Source organism: Octodon degus, unplaced genomic scaffold (genome assembly GCF_000260255.1).
Source record: "Octodon degus isolate 3935 unplaced genomic scaffold, OctDeg1.0 scaffold00096, whole genome shotgun sequence".
In the NCBI taxonomy this organism is placed as follows: domain Eukaryota; kingdom Metazoa; phylum Chordata; class Mammalia; order Rodentia; family Octodontidae; genus Octodon; species Octodon degus.
The window spans coordinates 974,176-991,542 of record NW_004524672.1 but is presented as its reverse complement, the minus strand read 5'-3'; the positions used below and the strand labels follow the sequence as shown (position 1 = coordinate 991,542).

Here is a 17,367-nt window from a genome sequence, read left to right as displayed (position 1 = left end):
TAGCTATATTACCAAGTACTGTACCCAGCAACTCTTGATACATTATACAGCTCAGTGGAAGGAGCACTCATGAATGTTGTTAGTGCTGTAGATAGCAGCTAGTTTTTTAGAGGGAAGGAGAAAGAAACATGGATTCATCCAGCAGGTGAGGTAAGAGAATCTCTTCTGTAAAGTACTGTAAGCACCTTTGTTAGTGGGAAAACTACATTGAGCATTCAGGTTATAGCATCATATATTTGGCTTTAACTTGGAATGAAGGCATTTTTATGTTTGATATGTTTGTCTCTGGTTTGTCTACTCATTTATCCATGAGTTTTGGCACAGTGTAAGTGTAAACACTTTAGCCCTGAATTTCAAAGCAGATAAAGTACAACTTAACATTTAAAAAAAATTAAATATTATCAGTTAATTATAGATAAAAATAATAAACACTTTATTCTAGTAGTATTCTTTGGAAAACAAGCACATCTCCAACATCTATATTTTTGATTTGCTTCTGTGCAGCATATGTGATGCTCACATTTGTGAGAGTCTTCTGTGCATATCTTCTAGAGTAGGTGTCATTACCTCTAGTTTTTCTCTAGTTAGTGAATCATTTTCTAGTTTAAGTGGTCAAACTAGTGATTGTTTAGGGAAACATGATGTAGTGTCCCCTAATATTTATAAAAAAGGTGAATCATTTATGACTTTGAATACTTTCATAGCCTTTTTGACATGCTTTACAACCTCACACAGGAGCTGTTGCCCTAGCAGTGTCTGAATGACTGTGCTTAAAATGAAGTTCTTAAACCTAACCTATTTGAACAGGAACAGGAAGCCTATTTGAATTCTTTGAAATATTAGGAATGGCAGTTTTTTAAATACTAAAGATAAGTTTTGTTATTTTAACTTATTAGCATGAAGTAGTACACATTGTTTGGTTCACATGACACATCTTCATTCCTGTTTCATCACCTTTCCCTTGCCCTCGCACCTCCTTTTTAGTGTATATTTGCAGTACATGTTCTGTGGCATTGGTTCATGTACAAATTTTTTTTAATCCTTTACCTGTTCTCCCCCTGTGCTTTTGTGGCAATGGAAATTTTTATAAGAATACATTTTGTTCATAGATTTGTGAGTATGGTATTAATTTTTTTGCTTGAAACTTTTAAGGAGGGAGGTTGTAATTATGCCTTGTTTTTATTACTGTCGCATATTTTAAGAAGCACACTAACAGACTAGAGCATGCGTCTTGGAATTTGATTGGAATAGAAACGATTTGAAGCTACAAGAGGATCTTTCACACTTTTAGCACAAACAGAATTGTTAGTAACTTGAAGCAGAAAAGACTGGGTTTGTGGGGTGGTTGCGTGTGTGCATGATCACTGCCTTTGGGTAATTCATGGTCTGACAGTGAAAGAATAGTATTTATTTTTATGACTCCAGGGGAGTATACAACACCTGTGCATGGAAGTTAGTGAAGGGCATGTTTAGAAAAGGAAGAGGAACTTTCCTTGTAATTGTCAGGTTCTAAGAATTTTTGTTGTTGTTGAATTGTAAGCTCTTCAATGGGGGAAGCGTGAAAATTAAGCTAATAATGCTGGAAAATCTGAAAACTTGTGCTTCCTTTTTTCTATAAACCTTTCTTCTTAGCCAATAAATCTTGATAGTTCTAATTTGGACCCAGTTGTATTTAGTAGGTGCTGCTTCAGAAAGATTACCAGTGTATAGTGAAGAAACAGTGTTTGGGAGTGAAAAAATTTCCTCAAGTTTTGTAAGAATTTTTTTTTTGGCAGAACTGGGGATTGAACTCAGGCCCTTGCGCTTGCCAGGGAAGTGCTTATTCTACTGAGCCATCTCCCTGGCCGCTAAGAAGTTTTTTATCCACTAAAGAGAATAACCTGTGTAAATTGTGTATTACTTTGAAGACCAAGAAGTATTTATTTTCAATTCTTTTTTTCATTTTTATTTCAATTATAATGTTTTTTCTTTTTTTGAGACCGGGTCTTGCTGTGCATTTCAAGGGGGGTTCTTGAAGACCCTGTAACCTCCGTTGGCTTTGAACATGTAGCAGTCCTTCTACCTCAGTGTCTAGAGTGCTGGGATTACAGTAAATTTTTATTAAAAGAATACATGAACTTAATTTTAAAAGTAAAATGTATGACAAGCAGCAGTAGTCTACTTCTCAATTTTTGATTGCTATAGAAAAATGAATTAACCTAATTATTACTAAAATATTTTTTATTTTCTTTAAAAAAACATATATATATATGTATATATATATGTATATATATATGTATATAGTACGGACTCTACAGGGTCTCACTGCATAGATCGGACTTGTAGTGATTTTACTGTTTTCAGCCTCCCAAGCACCCGCCTCCCTGCCCAGTCTCAGTTGCAGTCTCTTCTTGCCCCGGGGGCCAGGCTGGCTAGGCATGCTGGCTTAATTGGTTTTTAAATTTTTTTTTTACACCCCTACACCCTCCCTTTAATTGGTTTTTTGAAAGAGGATCTGGCTGTGTAGTTCAGGTTTTGCTTGAATTTAATGTGTTCCAGGCTGGCCTCAACTCACAGAGAACCGCCTGCCTCAGCATACCAAGTGTTGGGATTACAGGTATGCCTCCCAGCAAATAAGCTTTCTTGCTGACTTAGCTCAGATTGTTATTTGTATTGAACCAGTGGCTGTTTGTAAGATTTGTTTATTTTCTGCGGTACTGCGGCTTGAACTCAGAACCTTGCACTTGCCAGGCAGGTGCTTATGCTGCTGAGCTATCTCCCTGGCCCTTGCTCTTTGTAAGATTGAGGCACATTTGAGAGCAATATACTGGTGGGCTTGTGGAATGAGGCATACCATTGGGTTAACTCACATGGGGTGGTGGTCATTATGACTGAAATTCCTGGGGGTCTCTGTGACTTAATTGTACTACAAAAAAGATGCTACATTGTGCCAGGAGGTCACTTGGGACCTTGAAACAACTGGCAAACATGTTTTCAAAGCAAAAAAAAAAAAAAAACCAAAAACTGAAGACTTAAAATATCTGTTTTAGAATTTGGAATACTTCCCTCAATATTGGCCCCATAAAAATGTGGTTTACTTGCCCAGCGCTTTCTAAAAACTCCAAGTTAACAGCTTTTTTGGTAATGCATGGAATCACTTCCATTTTAACAGCAAACCCTTTTTGTCCTATCAGAGTCTCTCCGTGCTGTTAGAAACAGGATGAAATGGGGGACTCAGGTCAATAATTTCTGACATTGCCAGTTAAACAGAAGACCCAATGCTATTATGGGCTACTGGACTCTTTTAGAATATTTTGCTGAGTTTACACACCTATAATATTCAATAACGGAACTTAGAAAAAATGGGGTATACAGATGAATGTCCATTTTGTATCTGTGTATTCAAAGTGGTTGGGATAGATATATAGTTACATTCTGTTAATGAATAGAATGATTTGTTCTAATGGTGTTTGTAAATAGGATCACAAGTCCGCATCTTGTACAGCAATTAACCACTAAGAAGAATATATGCAGTGTATTATTTGTTGAAAAATAAAAAAAAAAATAACAACAACAACAACCAAAAAAAAAAAAAAAAAAAGAAACAGGATGAAAGTAGATACTCCCAAGTTCCAGTCCAGGTACTTCATAAATGTGACTTTTCTTCTGTCTCATGAATTCCATATTTTGCCAAGCAAGTAATTTTTATGTCTTGTAGTTCATTCTTGTTGTGAACAGGTTATCATTTAAAAAAAACTCCTTTCTCTTATGTGGACATAAGTTAGGGAATAATTTTTTTGTTGCCAGTGGAGTAAAAGTGTAGAAAGTGAGATGCAGAGAAACTCTGTTTGTGTGTCTGTTTTTGCTTGGAATTGCCACACATTGCATTTAGAGCAGTGGTTCTTTATCGGGAGGACTTTGCCCTGCACAACAGATGAGACCATATCTGGAAATTAGTCACTAGTTGATGGGGCGCACTCTTGGCTGGGGCAGAGGCCGGAGGTGCTGCTGGGACCTGTGGCGTGCAGAGCAGCACCCACAGCGCAGTTAGTGTGGCCATGAGTGTCATTCGGTGCCATGATTAAGAAACTGCTTAGAGAAATGAAGAGACTGGTGGGTGGGTGTCATAGGATTTGCAAGGGCATTTTTCCTAGGTTTTGAAAAAGTGTAAGAAGGCCTTAGAAAACTTGTCTCTTTTGCTTATTACATTTTTTTTTCTTTAATTCTTTTTTTTTTTTTTTTTGGCTGGCTCAGACAGCCTTATGGGCAGTTCTGGTAAGGCATGGGGAGCTGGGGATCGAACCGTGGTCCTCTGTGCCTGACTGGGTTTGCTGCAGCAGGCGCTTAAACAACTGAGCTAACCCACAGGCTCCCTTTAATTATTTAGCCATAGCTGTCTACATCAGTAAATTCAGGGCTCACAGTCCAAATTTTTCACAATCAGTACTCTTGAATTGTATCTTCATTATATCTTGCCATTTTTTCAACTTATAATTGGAATGTACATACACATATAAATGAGGTTATATGAAATATACATTTATTGTGGAAAACATCAGAGAAAATAGATAGCTGCTTTTTAAATTTTTTGTACCTGGGATTGAACTCAGGACCTTGTGCTTGTTGTGCAAGTGCTTATGATGCTGAGCTATTTCCCCAGCGATAATTGAAAATAGGAAAAAACCCAAAAAATACAAAACCAAAGGCATTTTCTGTAAGCAAGGACTTAACATTTTTTTAAAAATTTTATTTATTTGTGTGTGTGTGTGTGTGTGTGTGTGTGTGTGTGTGTGTGGCTACCTCAGTCCACCAGGGGGCGGGGCTGGCTGGCGTGTGGTGCTGGCGGATTGAACCGCGGTCCCTGTGCTTTGCTAAGCTTGTTCTAAGTAAGTGCTTTAGACCACTGATCCATCTCACCAGCCCCGACTTAACATTTTAGAATACTGGTTTGTTTTCTTTATAGAGAGATTTTTAATGTACTTCTGAAAATACTACATAATTTTCAGTCTTAAAAACAAATACACATATGAAGTATTTTATTGTCATTTAATTAACCACTTCCCTCTTGATATTATTTTTCCTGTATTTTCTTTGAGCAGTGTTGGTGACTGTCTTATGCACAGTTATTTAACATTTCAGATAATTCTTTAGAATAGTTTCCTTGAAATGGTATTGAGCCAAGTGGCATGAATGAGGTGATTGATATAAATTGGTGAATTCACACTATCAGTGTGTGACACTATTCATTTTCATTGCAGACTCATTAATCTGAATGCTACTTATTAGTAGGCTCATTCTCCAGTCTATAAGTGTGTAACATTCATGTATTTGGATGCTGACATAGAACATCTTTATATATTAAATTGGAAATACAGCTAGTTTGCACAAATGGAAAGATTAGTTTCATACAATACAAATGGAATGTAAAAGAAAGCAACATGACTTCATGTAAAATTTCCTTTGGATCATTTAGTTTATGAATAAATGCCCTGCAGAACTGTGTCATTTTTATAAGTTGAGTATGGTTTTAAGTATACTGGGAGAATTCATTTAATGAAATTCTGTAATGAGTGTTCTTGTTAAGTGGAAAAAAAATTGTTTCATAGTTTGGCTGTGAGTACATTCTGGTTGTATTTGTTTCATAAATTTAAAATTTTGTTTATTTAGGTACTATGAATATTTTGTTCATAGATATGTTATATGGAAGGTCTTGGAAATTTATCAGTAAATACACTACATTGTATTGCATTCATCCGAGTACATCTCTGTAATGTCATTTTTAAAAAGCCAGAATTAGCTTTATCACTTTTTGTAATTGGACAATGAGAGGTATAATTCTTTGCTCCAAAATATACACCTTTTAATACTAGTGTTTGATAGTTCTTCATCAAAATTATTTCTTTGCCTTTCGTGTTTTAAAAACTGTTACACAGAAGTGGATAAAGAAAGAATTAGGGAAAAAGAAGAGAGTCAAAGTATACGGAGGGAATAGAAGCACAGAGAAGTCCTTCTCTGGAGCGAGGTAGGGGGCAAACATCCTAAGTTACTACACTTCCCCAAGGGTGGTGAATTTAGTTTTGTTCTTATCCTAGGGGAAAATTGGAAAGTAGCTTTATGCTTTAACAAATAACGATTGTCCACTTAGAGAAATTTGAGTCATTTAGAGCCTTAATTTATGATTGCAAATTAATTGTGAAGATACCTGAAATTTACTTATGCTGAAATTGTTTCTTCACATTTAAGTTAGAAAGTTTTACTAAAATAACATCGTTATTTAGTTTCTCCTCTGCTTAGTCTTTATTTCTGTATTTTATTACCTATTAAGAATTGGAAGGAAACAATTTATTAAGGTGTAATCAAAGCAAAACAAAGTAACACAAAACCAAGTTGATCTTTCTCAACTTTAAAATATGAAAGTGATGCAATATAACTTGTTCTGTTTTTTATTGTTTCATGAAAGTTATATTGTTACTACTGTTAAGTGGAAGGAGGAGAAAGAAGCAGGATAGGAAATTAGGAGAGCTTTTGTTAATTCTGAATTTCACTTAATGTTGACTTGGTAATGTCATGAATTTCTAGATTATACACCACATTTAATTCAGAAATGTTTCTGAAGAGTTTTTGAAGACCTTTGGTTCAGCTACTATTATATTATTTTAAAATCTCATTTAATTAGCATGGATGACTGACTTAATCATGACAAGTCCTGTAAAACTACTAATTTGCTCTAGAAAGTAGATTTCAAATGAGGTCTTTGTAAGAGGACATGACCCTAACATTACTCCACTGAAGTCTGCATGGATTATTTTAATCTGTGTTTCTGTGAGTAGGTGACTTTGTATTAGTTGTACAAATTTTTCTCTGTATACATGATCAAAAGTCACTAAGATAAATTCCTTATAAGACCATCCATAAGTAAAAACGTCAAGGTTAAAAAACTTTCAATGTCATTAAATTGTATATCCAGCTCTTCTTAAATCCTTTCTCTGTGTTCTAACAATGGTTTAATGTCCTATTAAACCATTGCCTTGTGATCCCCCCCCCCACCACCACCACCAGAGATTGAACTCAGGCCCTTGCGCTTGCCAGGGAAGCGCTTATTCCACTGAGCCTTCTCCCCGGCCCCTTGCCTCGTGATTGAAGACATTATTGTAAATCTTGGATTGCTAGGGAGAATAGCACCTTATTTATATTGATTAGTTACTTCAAGTTTTGTCAGCTTTCATGTAGTTTTTCTATGTTAGTCCCAAACTTTATTTAAAAGTGGGTATCTTTCACTCTTAACACATCCTTGTCTCTTGGAAAGCATGAAAATAGTTTTTAAATTCTTTACCATAGTTCTATGGTCAATTCTTATGTCAGAAATATTCTGAAGCAATCTTTGTGTTTTCTAGAGGTTCATGCTATAGGTCTTTTGTGTGTTGTGTGTGTGTGTTTGTGGCACTGGGGATAGAACTTGGGACCTTGCACTTGCCAGGCAGGCGTTTATGCTATGCTACTGAGCTATATCCCTGGTCCATTCTAGAGGTTCATATGCTATAGAGTCTGTTTTCCTAACTAGGTAGTTAATGGAATCCATCTTCAAATATGTTATTTAGTATGAATTTAATCAGACTTACTTTGGCATCTTGTGATAATTAAGAGTTTAAAATAATTTTTAAATACTTTTGATTTATGGAATGAAAACACTGTTCCAAGTTTAAATGTTCTAATTAAAAATGCTTTCAACTTCTACATGTATCATTTTAAGATGTATAGTGATAAATTTGTGAAACATTTTATTTTTTAGACGAGGGTTAAATCCTCCACACAGAGTGAAGTCTATCTCCATGACAACATTCACACAACAGGAAATTGAATTCCTGCAAAAACATGGAAATGAAGTAAGTGTTTTTACAGTTTTCAATTTTTTTATTGGCAGTCATTTTGATAAGGTTTAATAAACTGTTTAAATGGTGAATTTTGTTGTCTCTCAAATTTTTTTTTTGTATTCAGTATTTTGATACTTTGCCTATACTCATTTAATAATTATGTGGAATTAATGTCTGACACATAACTATCTGAAGCCTGAGATAAAACACATGCACTTAAAGTACATTGGTATTGAATGTTACAGGCATTTTGAGAGGGCATCTAGCATTGAAGTTGCTGGTAGTTTGTTTTAAAAGTCAAGAAAAGTTAGCCCTATGATAGATAAAGTTAAACCTTTCTAGACTGTTGTGTGAGATCACCTTATAGTTGAGTCCTCACCTTCCCTTAACTAAATTCTTAACTTTGGACATATATGTGATGTTTAATATTTAGCAGATATTCAGTAGGGAGGAGATTAGTAGTTCAAAGTACAGCCTAGTGTCATGAGGAACTAAAAATTTGGATTGGAACTTTTTCCTCTTGCCATTAGTGGGCTTTTCTTTTAATTTTAGCTTGGTATTTTGCTAGTAGTAAAAGCAATGATCTAGTATTACTTTTATAAAAGAGCTCACATTCTATAGGAGCTAAATCTTGAGACAAAAGAGGAGTTTCTGATACTGTAGCTACCACTTGAAAGCAAGCTGGGCACAATGATATATACCTGTCATCCCAGCACTCTGGGAAGCTGAGGCAGGAGGATCTCAAACTCATCCTGGACAATTTAGCCATATGCTGTCTCAAAATAAAAGTGCCAGGGCCTTAGTTCTGTGCAGTGGCCCCCGTGTAAAACACCATGCCCACACCCACACACGCTTACTAAAAATTGATAAAAATGAATAAATGGAAGGTTTTATAACCTCAGTAAAGATGAGCCAATCAGCCTATTTGATTAATAATAGTCATTGTTAGTTCTTAGGAAGGTTTCATTTTCTAGAAAAGAAGTAGTACTTCAGTTCTTGAATTTTGGTTGCATATGTGTGATACCCTTTAGCAGACATAAGGAAAAGTGTTAAGCTGTATTTGTTTCAGTCTTCTTTCACACTTAGAAAATGTATTCAAGTATTTTATGCTCAGTCTTTTTTCCTAATACTTAGTTATATTTTAAAATTAATTGCCCACTTGTGTGTGATACATGTATGATTTTGGTTCTAAAATAGTGAAGTATTAACCCACAACTAGGAAATATGTAAAATACATGTTTAAGAGAAGAGAATATCCTTTGAAGTCTCCAAATTTTGCCAGTAAAAATGTAGTTTGAGTAGTAAGATTACAGATTGATTTGGGTATAGTGTGGTAAAATAAAAATCTAGATGAAAGCACAAGATTTTAATGATTTTAAACTTAGACTAATATGTTTACTGATTAAAGTACAATTTGAACTATTTGTTGAATGTTTGGGACTAGTCTGGAAGTTCAGACTGAAATTACTTAAAATATTGGCAGGTTTTAAGAATCCAAATGGTGTCAGATGAACACTACTCAGTTCTTAGATTGAAATTATAATGACAGAAGACCAAGCAAGAGTTACAGACCTGGAAGCAAGTGGTCCATTAGAGAAGTGAAGACATGATAATCTGTGCATAGATAAGGTTAGGTGGAGACTGGTTCTAAAATACTAAGAGTGAAGAAGCATACATTTTTTAGTTGTGCTAAGAACAGTTGTAAGAGAGCTACCCTCTTAATACATTTTTCAGTGCACAATAGTTATTAACTGTAGATACACAGTGTTCCTCAGATGCCTAACCTGCGTGTCCTACATTGTAGTTTCTCATTTCCTCCTCAGTCCTTAGTGTACACTGTATTTCTGATTCTGTTTATGTACTTTATATAAATGGACTTATGCAGTATTTGTCTTTTGTGCCCGATTTATTTCCCTTATCGTAATGTTGTCAACGTTCATTGTTGTCTCATATGGCGGAATTTCTTTTTTTTTTTTTTTTTTCCGGAACCGGGGATTGAACTCAGATCCTTGTGATTGCCAGTCAAGCGCTTATTCTACTGAGCCATTTCCCTGGCCCTATGGCGGAATTTCTGAAGAAACATTTTTCTAGCTAGAACATCAAGGCAAATTTAGAATATACAAAACCAAATACTTGGTATTAGAGAACTCACTGTATCAAAAAGTAGAAGCAAAATTTAAAATTAGTTGTGACTAGAATGAGAACTGAGGGTGTAGCTCAGGGGCTGTTTCCTTATGTGCGAGGTCTTGAGATTGATACCCAAACACTGAAGCACAGCAGCAAGGACGTGGCTGGATCACTGAAATGGACTCACGAACCTTATATCCTGCAAGAAGGCATGCAGGTCTGTAGGCCACTGGAGCATTTTATGACAGTTACTGTACTAGGTGTTATGGATGCAGTTACGGTTGTGTCATGCAAGCTTAGCTGACAAAGTGTCCTAGTTGGAAAGACATATATGTAACAGATTAATTGTAACATGATGAGGTGGTAAGTTTCAAAATATGGAAGAGAGAGGCTCAATTTGTTGGCAGAAAAGAAAAAAATGGAAAGACCTCACAGAAGAGACAAAAAATTGCTTGCTTGGGCTGGTGAGATGGCTCAGTGGTCTAAAGCACCTACTTAGAACAAACTAAGCCAAGCAAAGCACAGGGACCGCAGTTCAATCCCCCAGCACCACATGCCAGCCAGCCCCGCCCCCTGGTGGGCTGAGCTGGCCACACACACACACACACACACACACACACTAAATAAATAAATAAAATTAAAAAAAAAATTGCTTGCTTTTGAGGGTGGCTCGGATTTAAGTTGGTGGGGAAAATCCCAGGGACAGAGCAAACAGTATGCAGAGAAAAAGGGAAATTTGTGACAGGAATCTCAGACACTTATACCTTCTAACAGTATATCCGAGGACATCATAAAACCAAAATGTTTACAGTATCATCAGGTTCTGTGTTTGTAAACACTTAGGAGCTGTGCAGAGGGTGAGGATTAGAGTTACAAAGTTCAGAATGACCTAAATGAATGATTGGAATGCTTCATAAAATTTCACAGACTTAACATGCAGATGTTTGAGTATCAGTTTTATCTTACGTAAACATTTATTTTTATATTTTTTATTTATGTATTTGGTACAGGGTCTCACTATACAGCTCAGACTCATGGTGATCCTCCTGTTTTCAGCCTCACATGTGCTGGGATTACAAATGTGTGCTGCCACGCTGACTTGATAGCTGGCTCAATATGCCCTGTGGGCGGGGCGTGTGGGACTAGGGGTTGAACCCTGGTCCCTGTGCTTGCCAAAGCAGGTGCTTAGTCCACTGAACTATCTAGCTGGCTCTATTTATTTAAATCTTACTGTCTAATATGTATAGAGTGGAATTTCATAAATTCTGTTGCTTTTATTATTTTTTGTGTAGCACCTCTACCACTGAATTACATTCTGAGCCTCTTAATTTTGATTTTGAGATAGGATCTTGCTGAGTTGCCCAGGTTGGTGTAGAACTTGTGATCCTTCTGCCTTAGCCTGAGTGTACAGGCATGCATTCATGAATCTGACTCTTAGCTGTCTTTTTTTTTTTTTTCCTTTGCACCTTGTTTGATTAGGATCCAAGTTAGACCTACATATTATGAATGTTTAATAGGGTTAAAGTTTTGTACTACTTATAAAAGGCTGGATATTTTACATTTCAAAATACATCATATTTCTGCTCTTTCAATAGTTTGGAAAGTATACCCAGCCACATATATGTAAGATTAAAACAGCATCTTCGTGCATCTTATGCATGGATGAATTCATGCTTAAAGATGTGTGTTTCTGAACTAAAAGATCAGAAAAAATCTTGGCTTTGCCAGCAGTCTTGGATCTTGTCATCTAGTAGGGAGTTGTCAATGTGTTGGAATATACTTTGTTGTCACTGTTGGTAGGTATTACTGGAAAGCAAGAAAGCATGACTTATAATGTGTTGAACAGAATTAACTTGTAGACCACATATTAATATTCCTCCAGACATTTATGTATAGAAAACATGTACAGTCGTCATATATAATTTAATGCTGTCTTACATGTACTACCATTGTAAACATCCTGTTGCAAAGACAGTCATTCCAGATTCAAAGTGGGATGGGACTACCAAGGTAGACAGCAAGAGAGCATGGTTGCATGGAAGCCATTGTTGAGACCTGATAGAAGTGTAATGGCTTACCAGGTGTGTACGTGTAGGGAAGGCTTCACTGCATTCAAAACTTTTATCAAGGATTGTTTGCTGTTTTTTTTGAAAATCACAAAACTGATGGCAGTGTTAGTGAAATTTGAATTTTCACTGAAGTACCTCTGTAGCAGACTGTTTTGATCAGCAAATAATATTCTTATTTATACGTACACATTGGGGTTGTTTTTTTTTTTACCAACTATGTCTTCAGTTTCTACAGAAATGCTTTACAAATTATTTGAATATTTAGTGTTTTCAGACTTAGTGCAGCATGTATGTCCCATATGAAGTTATAGAACATAATATGTCAGATGTTATTGTTGTAGAAAACATTTTTTTTTTTTGGCAAACCGGGGATTGAACTCAGGCCCTTGCGCTTGCCAGGGAAGCGCTTATTACAAACACTTTGTATTTGCTGAAAAATTTTTTGACTTTTTTTTTTTTAACAAAAGCCTATAGTGTCACAAAGTTTCCACATATTTATGTGTTAGTCAAGTTTCTTTCCATCAGTATAACAAAATACTTGAGATAATTAATTTACAAAGAGAAAAGGATTCTTTTGATTGGCAGTTTCAAAGGCTGCAGTCTGTGGTGGATTGGCCTCATTACTTTGGGCTTGTGGTAAGCCAGACCATCACAGTGGGAGTACATGGTGGAGCCACTTCATTGCCAGAAAGCAAAAGAGACTGAGAAGTCCCTGTGAAGGGCATGCCCTGGGTGTCTGTAGAGATCTCTCACAGACATCCCTCCTAAAGGCTCCAGTGCCTTCCAGTAGTGCCACCCTGGGGACCAAGCTGATACGCCTCTAGAGGACATTCAAGATCCAAACTAAAATATTATGATACTTGAAAAAAAGACTATAGTGGTTTTCTTTCTGTCTTCTTTCTTGATACTGTAATAAATCATAATTTTCTAGTTAAAGGAACTTTACAATGCAGTTAACTTGTGATTATCAGAATTAATGGAAGGAGGACCAGTAAATAGTGCAGTAGATAACTCAATAGAAAAGAAAATATAGAGGTAATCTTATTTTGAAACATATATAGTTTTTCTTCTCTAGAAGTAGATTAACCTCCCTAATTATGTTTTAGAACAGGGTCTTAAGAATAAAAGTATTATTACTGCCTCAGACATACAGACCACATGTAGAAATAAAATAGTTGCTGATTAGTATTTGATTAGCTTTATGTTAGGTTCAAAACAAAACAATTGCTTTTTTAAAATTTTTTTTTCAAAGTTTTATTGATAAACATATAGCAATGAGACAGTTTCAAATCAAATCGGAAGTACAGTTTCAACAAATAATACACTGCATATATTCTTCTTAGTGGTTAATTGCTGTACAAGAAGTGGACTTGTGATCCTATTTAAACAGTTGCTTTTAAAACAAACCCCAGAGGTACGCTTTTTCCCATGATACCATTCATAATTGACTCATTTCTTTATTCTTAAAGCAGAGATTTATAAATCATCTCCTGTGTACTAAGAGCTGTCTTTGAATGCTATGTATATAATTATGAGTAAAAACAAAGTTTGCAGTGTAGGAGAGAAAGATGCAACAATAAAATAAATATCAGTCCAGTGTTGTTATAAATTTAAGAAAGTGCTCAGGTTTGGAATTGATGATGCTTGAGAATATGGAAACTGTTTCTTTAGAAGTTCTAACAGCATCCTTGAGATAACATATGAAAGTTGAGGGTTAAATAGGCTTTATTTTGTGAGACAGCTATTTACTCTACATTTTCTCTTTAAACCTTATTAAAATTGTTACTCCTAAGTCAGAAGTATTTTATTCCACAGGGATATGCAGTTTAAACTTCATTAATTAATTAATTAATTTATTTATTTGTATTTTAGGGCAGGGTCTACAGGGTGTTCAGGGTCTCTCTACTAGGCCAGACTCATAGTGATTCTCCTATTTACAGCCTCCCAAGAGCTGGAATTATAGGCACGCACTACCACGCTCAGTCTCAGTGCGCTCTGGGGGTGGGGCCAGCACTGCAGGCCTGGGGATCAAACCCTCAGCCCCTGCACCTGCTTGCTGAGCTATTTGGCCAGCCCTAAACTTCTTTTAGTAGTAGCCTTTACTATAGATTTTTACATAGCTAAAATATTTCTCTCATAATTTCTTCTTTTTTAAACTTTTCTGCCTTTAAAATATAAGACATTTCTATGATTAATCTCACATAAAGCAGTGAGAATATGTAGGAATATATGTACCCAAGTGCATTTCATACCTTTTAATCTGTGTACATCCAGCTCAGATTACTTCCAGTGTCTTTTTAGATAAACTCAAGTAGTGCTGCCTGGCGTACATCTAAATGTGCTTTGTGAGTGTCTTTTTTGTTGCTCTGGTATCAGCTGCTATCAAGGTCCCAAAAGCTCATGCTGAATTCTTTTTTAAGACCAATAAACTTTTGATTTCCAGTATAGCAGCTGTCCTTCACCTTGGAGGCGTCTAGGGACATCCATCTGGTTTTGGGTACTTTATGAATTGGTGAGAAGAAACTCGAAACAGTCTGTAGGCTGACATTGGAGGAATTGATGACACTGAAGATTTCTTTGTTGTAATTCATTCAATCGAAGCCATCCTGCCTGGAAAGATCAGTTTTGGATCAGAGTAGCCAACAGCCATGCCCACAGAAACTTGTTAGAAATGTGAATTTTTTTTTTTTTTTTTTTTTTGTCATTCTTTTGTTGGACCATGAACTGTTCATTTCCTCAAGGATGATCTCATATGGACCTATACTGTTTTCAAGGGTTCGCTAGCTATGACCAGTTGTTTCCTTTTTTGGTGGCCAGCTCAGCCCCACCCTGTGGTTGGGGCTGGCGCAGCATGTGTGGGGATTGAACTGTGTCCCTGCATGTTTGCCTAAACTTGCCTAAGCAGGTGCTTTAAACCACTGAGCTGTCTTGCTTGTCCCTGAACAGTCATTTCTGATAATAGAACTTGTCCTGCTTTGTGTCATCTGACAGTAGTGTGGGTCTTAATGCGGGTGCGGTGTGTGTAGTGTGAGTGAGATGGTGCAGTGGGGAACGTGGTTAGACTGCTTGCTTTGTCTGCAACCTGCCCTCCTGTATGGCCATGACAAGACCCTGGCCCTGGGCAGGGGCCATGGCTAAACATGCCTGTCTGTACCTGCCTCCCCCCACTTCATTATGGAAAACCCTATGCATACAAAGTTGAAAATTTAAGTATAATACACATACTGTATTTGCTTTAGCAGCTATCTACATTAGTCATTCATCAGCCTATTTTATATTTCAAAGGAAGTTTTGGACACTAGTTAAATATCACTTCTGAAAACTTAAGGTGTATCATTAGTCAAGTTCAATATTTGTTCACATTTTTGAGATGTAATTTACATGCTGTGAAATGCAAGAATCGTAAGTGAACTTTTGGATTTGTTTTCTGTGGTCCTTGAGATGAAATCCAGAGCTTTGTGGTGCAAGGCAAACACTACTCCTGAGCTACCTTCTTAGCCCCTGGGTGAAAGATAGTTACTTGCATTTTGACAGCATAAAGCCCCTATAAAGATGGAGCACACAGGAATCATTCCAGTACATTTCCTGATACTTTTTCCTACTAAGTCTCTCCTCTTTTTAGAGCTACTGTTCTTCACATTCATAAAAATAAAATGACATGGTAAAGAATACACATTTGTTTTGTACACGTTTGAGCGTTAAGCATGTGGATGGGTGTAATTTTTTCTTTTTATTACTTTGATTGTTTTAAGACAGCATCTTGCCAATAAGCTGGCCTTGACTTTCTGTGTAACCCATGGTGGCCCCGGATGGCCTTGAACTGAGTGTTCCTTTTTATTACTGAGTATTATTCTATAAATATATCAGAATTTTGGTCATACTTCTTTATCAGATACTTCCTTAGTATTTTTTTTTCCCCCAGCTTGTGGCTTGTTTATTTATTTTCTTATAGAAGTTTTTGGCAAGCAGAAGTTTGTTATTGTGATGAACTATACTTACCAGTTTCTATCTTTGTAGTTCATGCTTTCACTCCACCATCTTAAAAATATAAAATAATAATAAAAATCATGAGAATAATTAATTTTTATTGTGTTTCTCAGAAAAGGTTTTTATTTTGTTTGGCAAACTCTCCTCCCCCTGTGGTAGGTGCCAGCTGAACTCTTTGCTGTATTCTTTAGTCCTTTTTTTGTCCACTTTTTTTTTTTTTTTTTTTAAGTCCTTAATGGAACATAATCATAGCTTAAGTGTGAGTCACAGATTTGGGCACAGTTGATGTGCAACTTTTGTGGTACCTGTTCTTTTACCTCCCAGTTTTGAGTTGCTGTGGTTGTAGCAAACTTTGTTTTAAACTTGGACTTTACTTAACCTCTAGTGGTCCTGAATGATAGAGGTCTAGCAGGCTTGACTTCTAGCAGGCTGCTGCTTGTTGATTTGATGAGATATGTCTTTCAAGTGATAATTCTTTAACAAATGGCAAATACCTGATTTCTCCTACGGATGATTTCCTTCATTTGGTGGTCATCTTTTTGTTATTCACTGTGAACATTAGTATACTGGCCTCTCAAGCAGGTTGTTTCTTATTCTTGGATGCTGGGATAATATCATGTCAATCTATGATTATGGCTATATCAGGAGTTAGCATACTTTTTCTGGAAAGCATCAGGTAGTAAATATTTTGGCTGTACTTATTGGTCATAGGCCTTTGTTTTCAGTATTGATCTTTGTTATATATAATACAGATCTTGTGACATAAAGTAGTCATCAGTAAATAAACAGACTTATATACAAACGCCAGCATTAGGCCAGAGTTAGCTCAGCAGGTATAGTTGGCTAACCTTTGTCTTATATGTGCTGGGAGAATTTGGATCAGTGAATTTATTATTTCTGCCTGAGTAAGTTGGGAAGCTGAATGTTCTAGGTCAGTATATATTTTAGATGGAATAACAACACAAAAAGATAATGTTATGGCACATACATCTGAGGGAAGAAGTTGCTTTCACTCATGTATCAGATATTAAATGCCTACTGTGCTTCAAGTACTGAGCACACAGATAGTGATGAATTAGAGTAAGGGTTCATGCCTCATAAAATTTTCTTTTAAAAATTGTGAGGCCAAGGAAATGAAAATACCAAGTATATTGTATTTGGGGTTTGTTATAGGAAGTGTTGCCCATTTTGAATGGAGAGCAGTGTGGCTGGAGGCTCTGAGGATACAAATTGCCTTGGGAGAGTTAGTCAGGGGTTGCATTCTCTTGGGCCTATCTGGCTGTTATGGTTGTGACTAGATGTCCCCTCAAAGCCTCATGCAGTCACCAGCCGGG

At 36.3% G+C, this 17,367-nt stretch overlaps 1 protein-coding gene across 2 annotated transcripts in view; it reads left to right on the top strand.

The window, feature by feature from the left end:
• The first annotated feature begins 5,922 nt into the window (after positions 1-5,922).
• Positions 5,923-17,367, top strand: part of Agfg1 (ArfGAP with FG repeats 1) — a 49,165-nt gene continuing 37,720 nt past the window's right edge. Inside the window, exons 1-2 of one of the 2 annotated variants that reach the window (XM_004638145.2) lie at positions 5,923-6,001; positions 7,769-7,862. In XM_004638145.2, coding sequence (XP_004638202.1) covers positions 7,809-7,862 — 54 coding nt within the window. In that variant the 5' untranslated portion in view covers positions 5,923-6,001; positions 7,769-7,808. Of the gene's footprint in view, positions 6,002-7,768; positions 7,863-17,367 lie in introns of those variants that run through there. The other variant, XM_023723072.1, reaches the window with a different exon arrangement.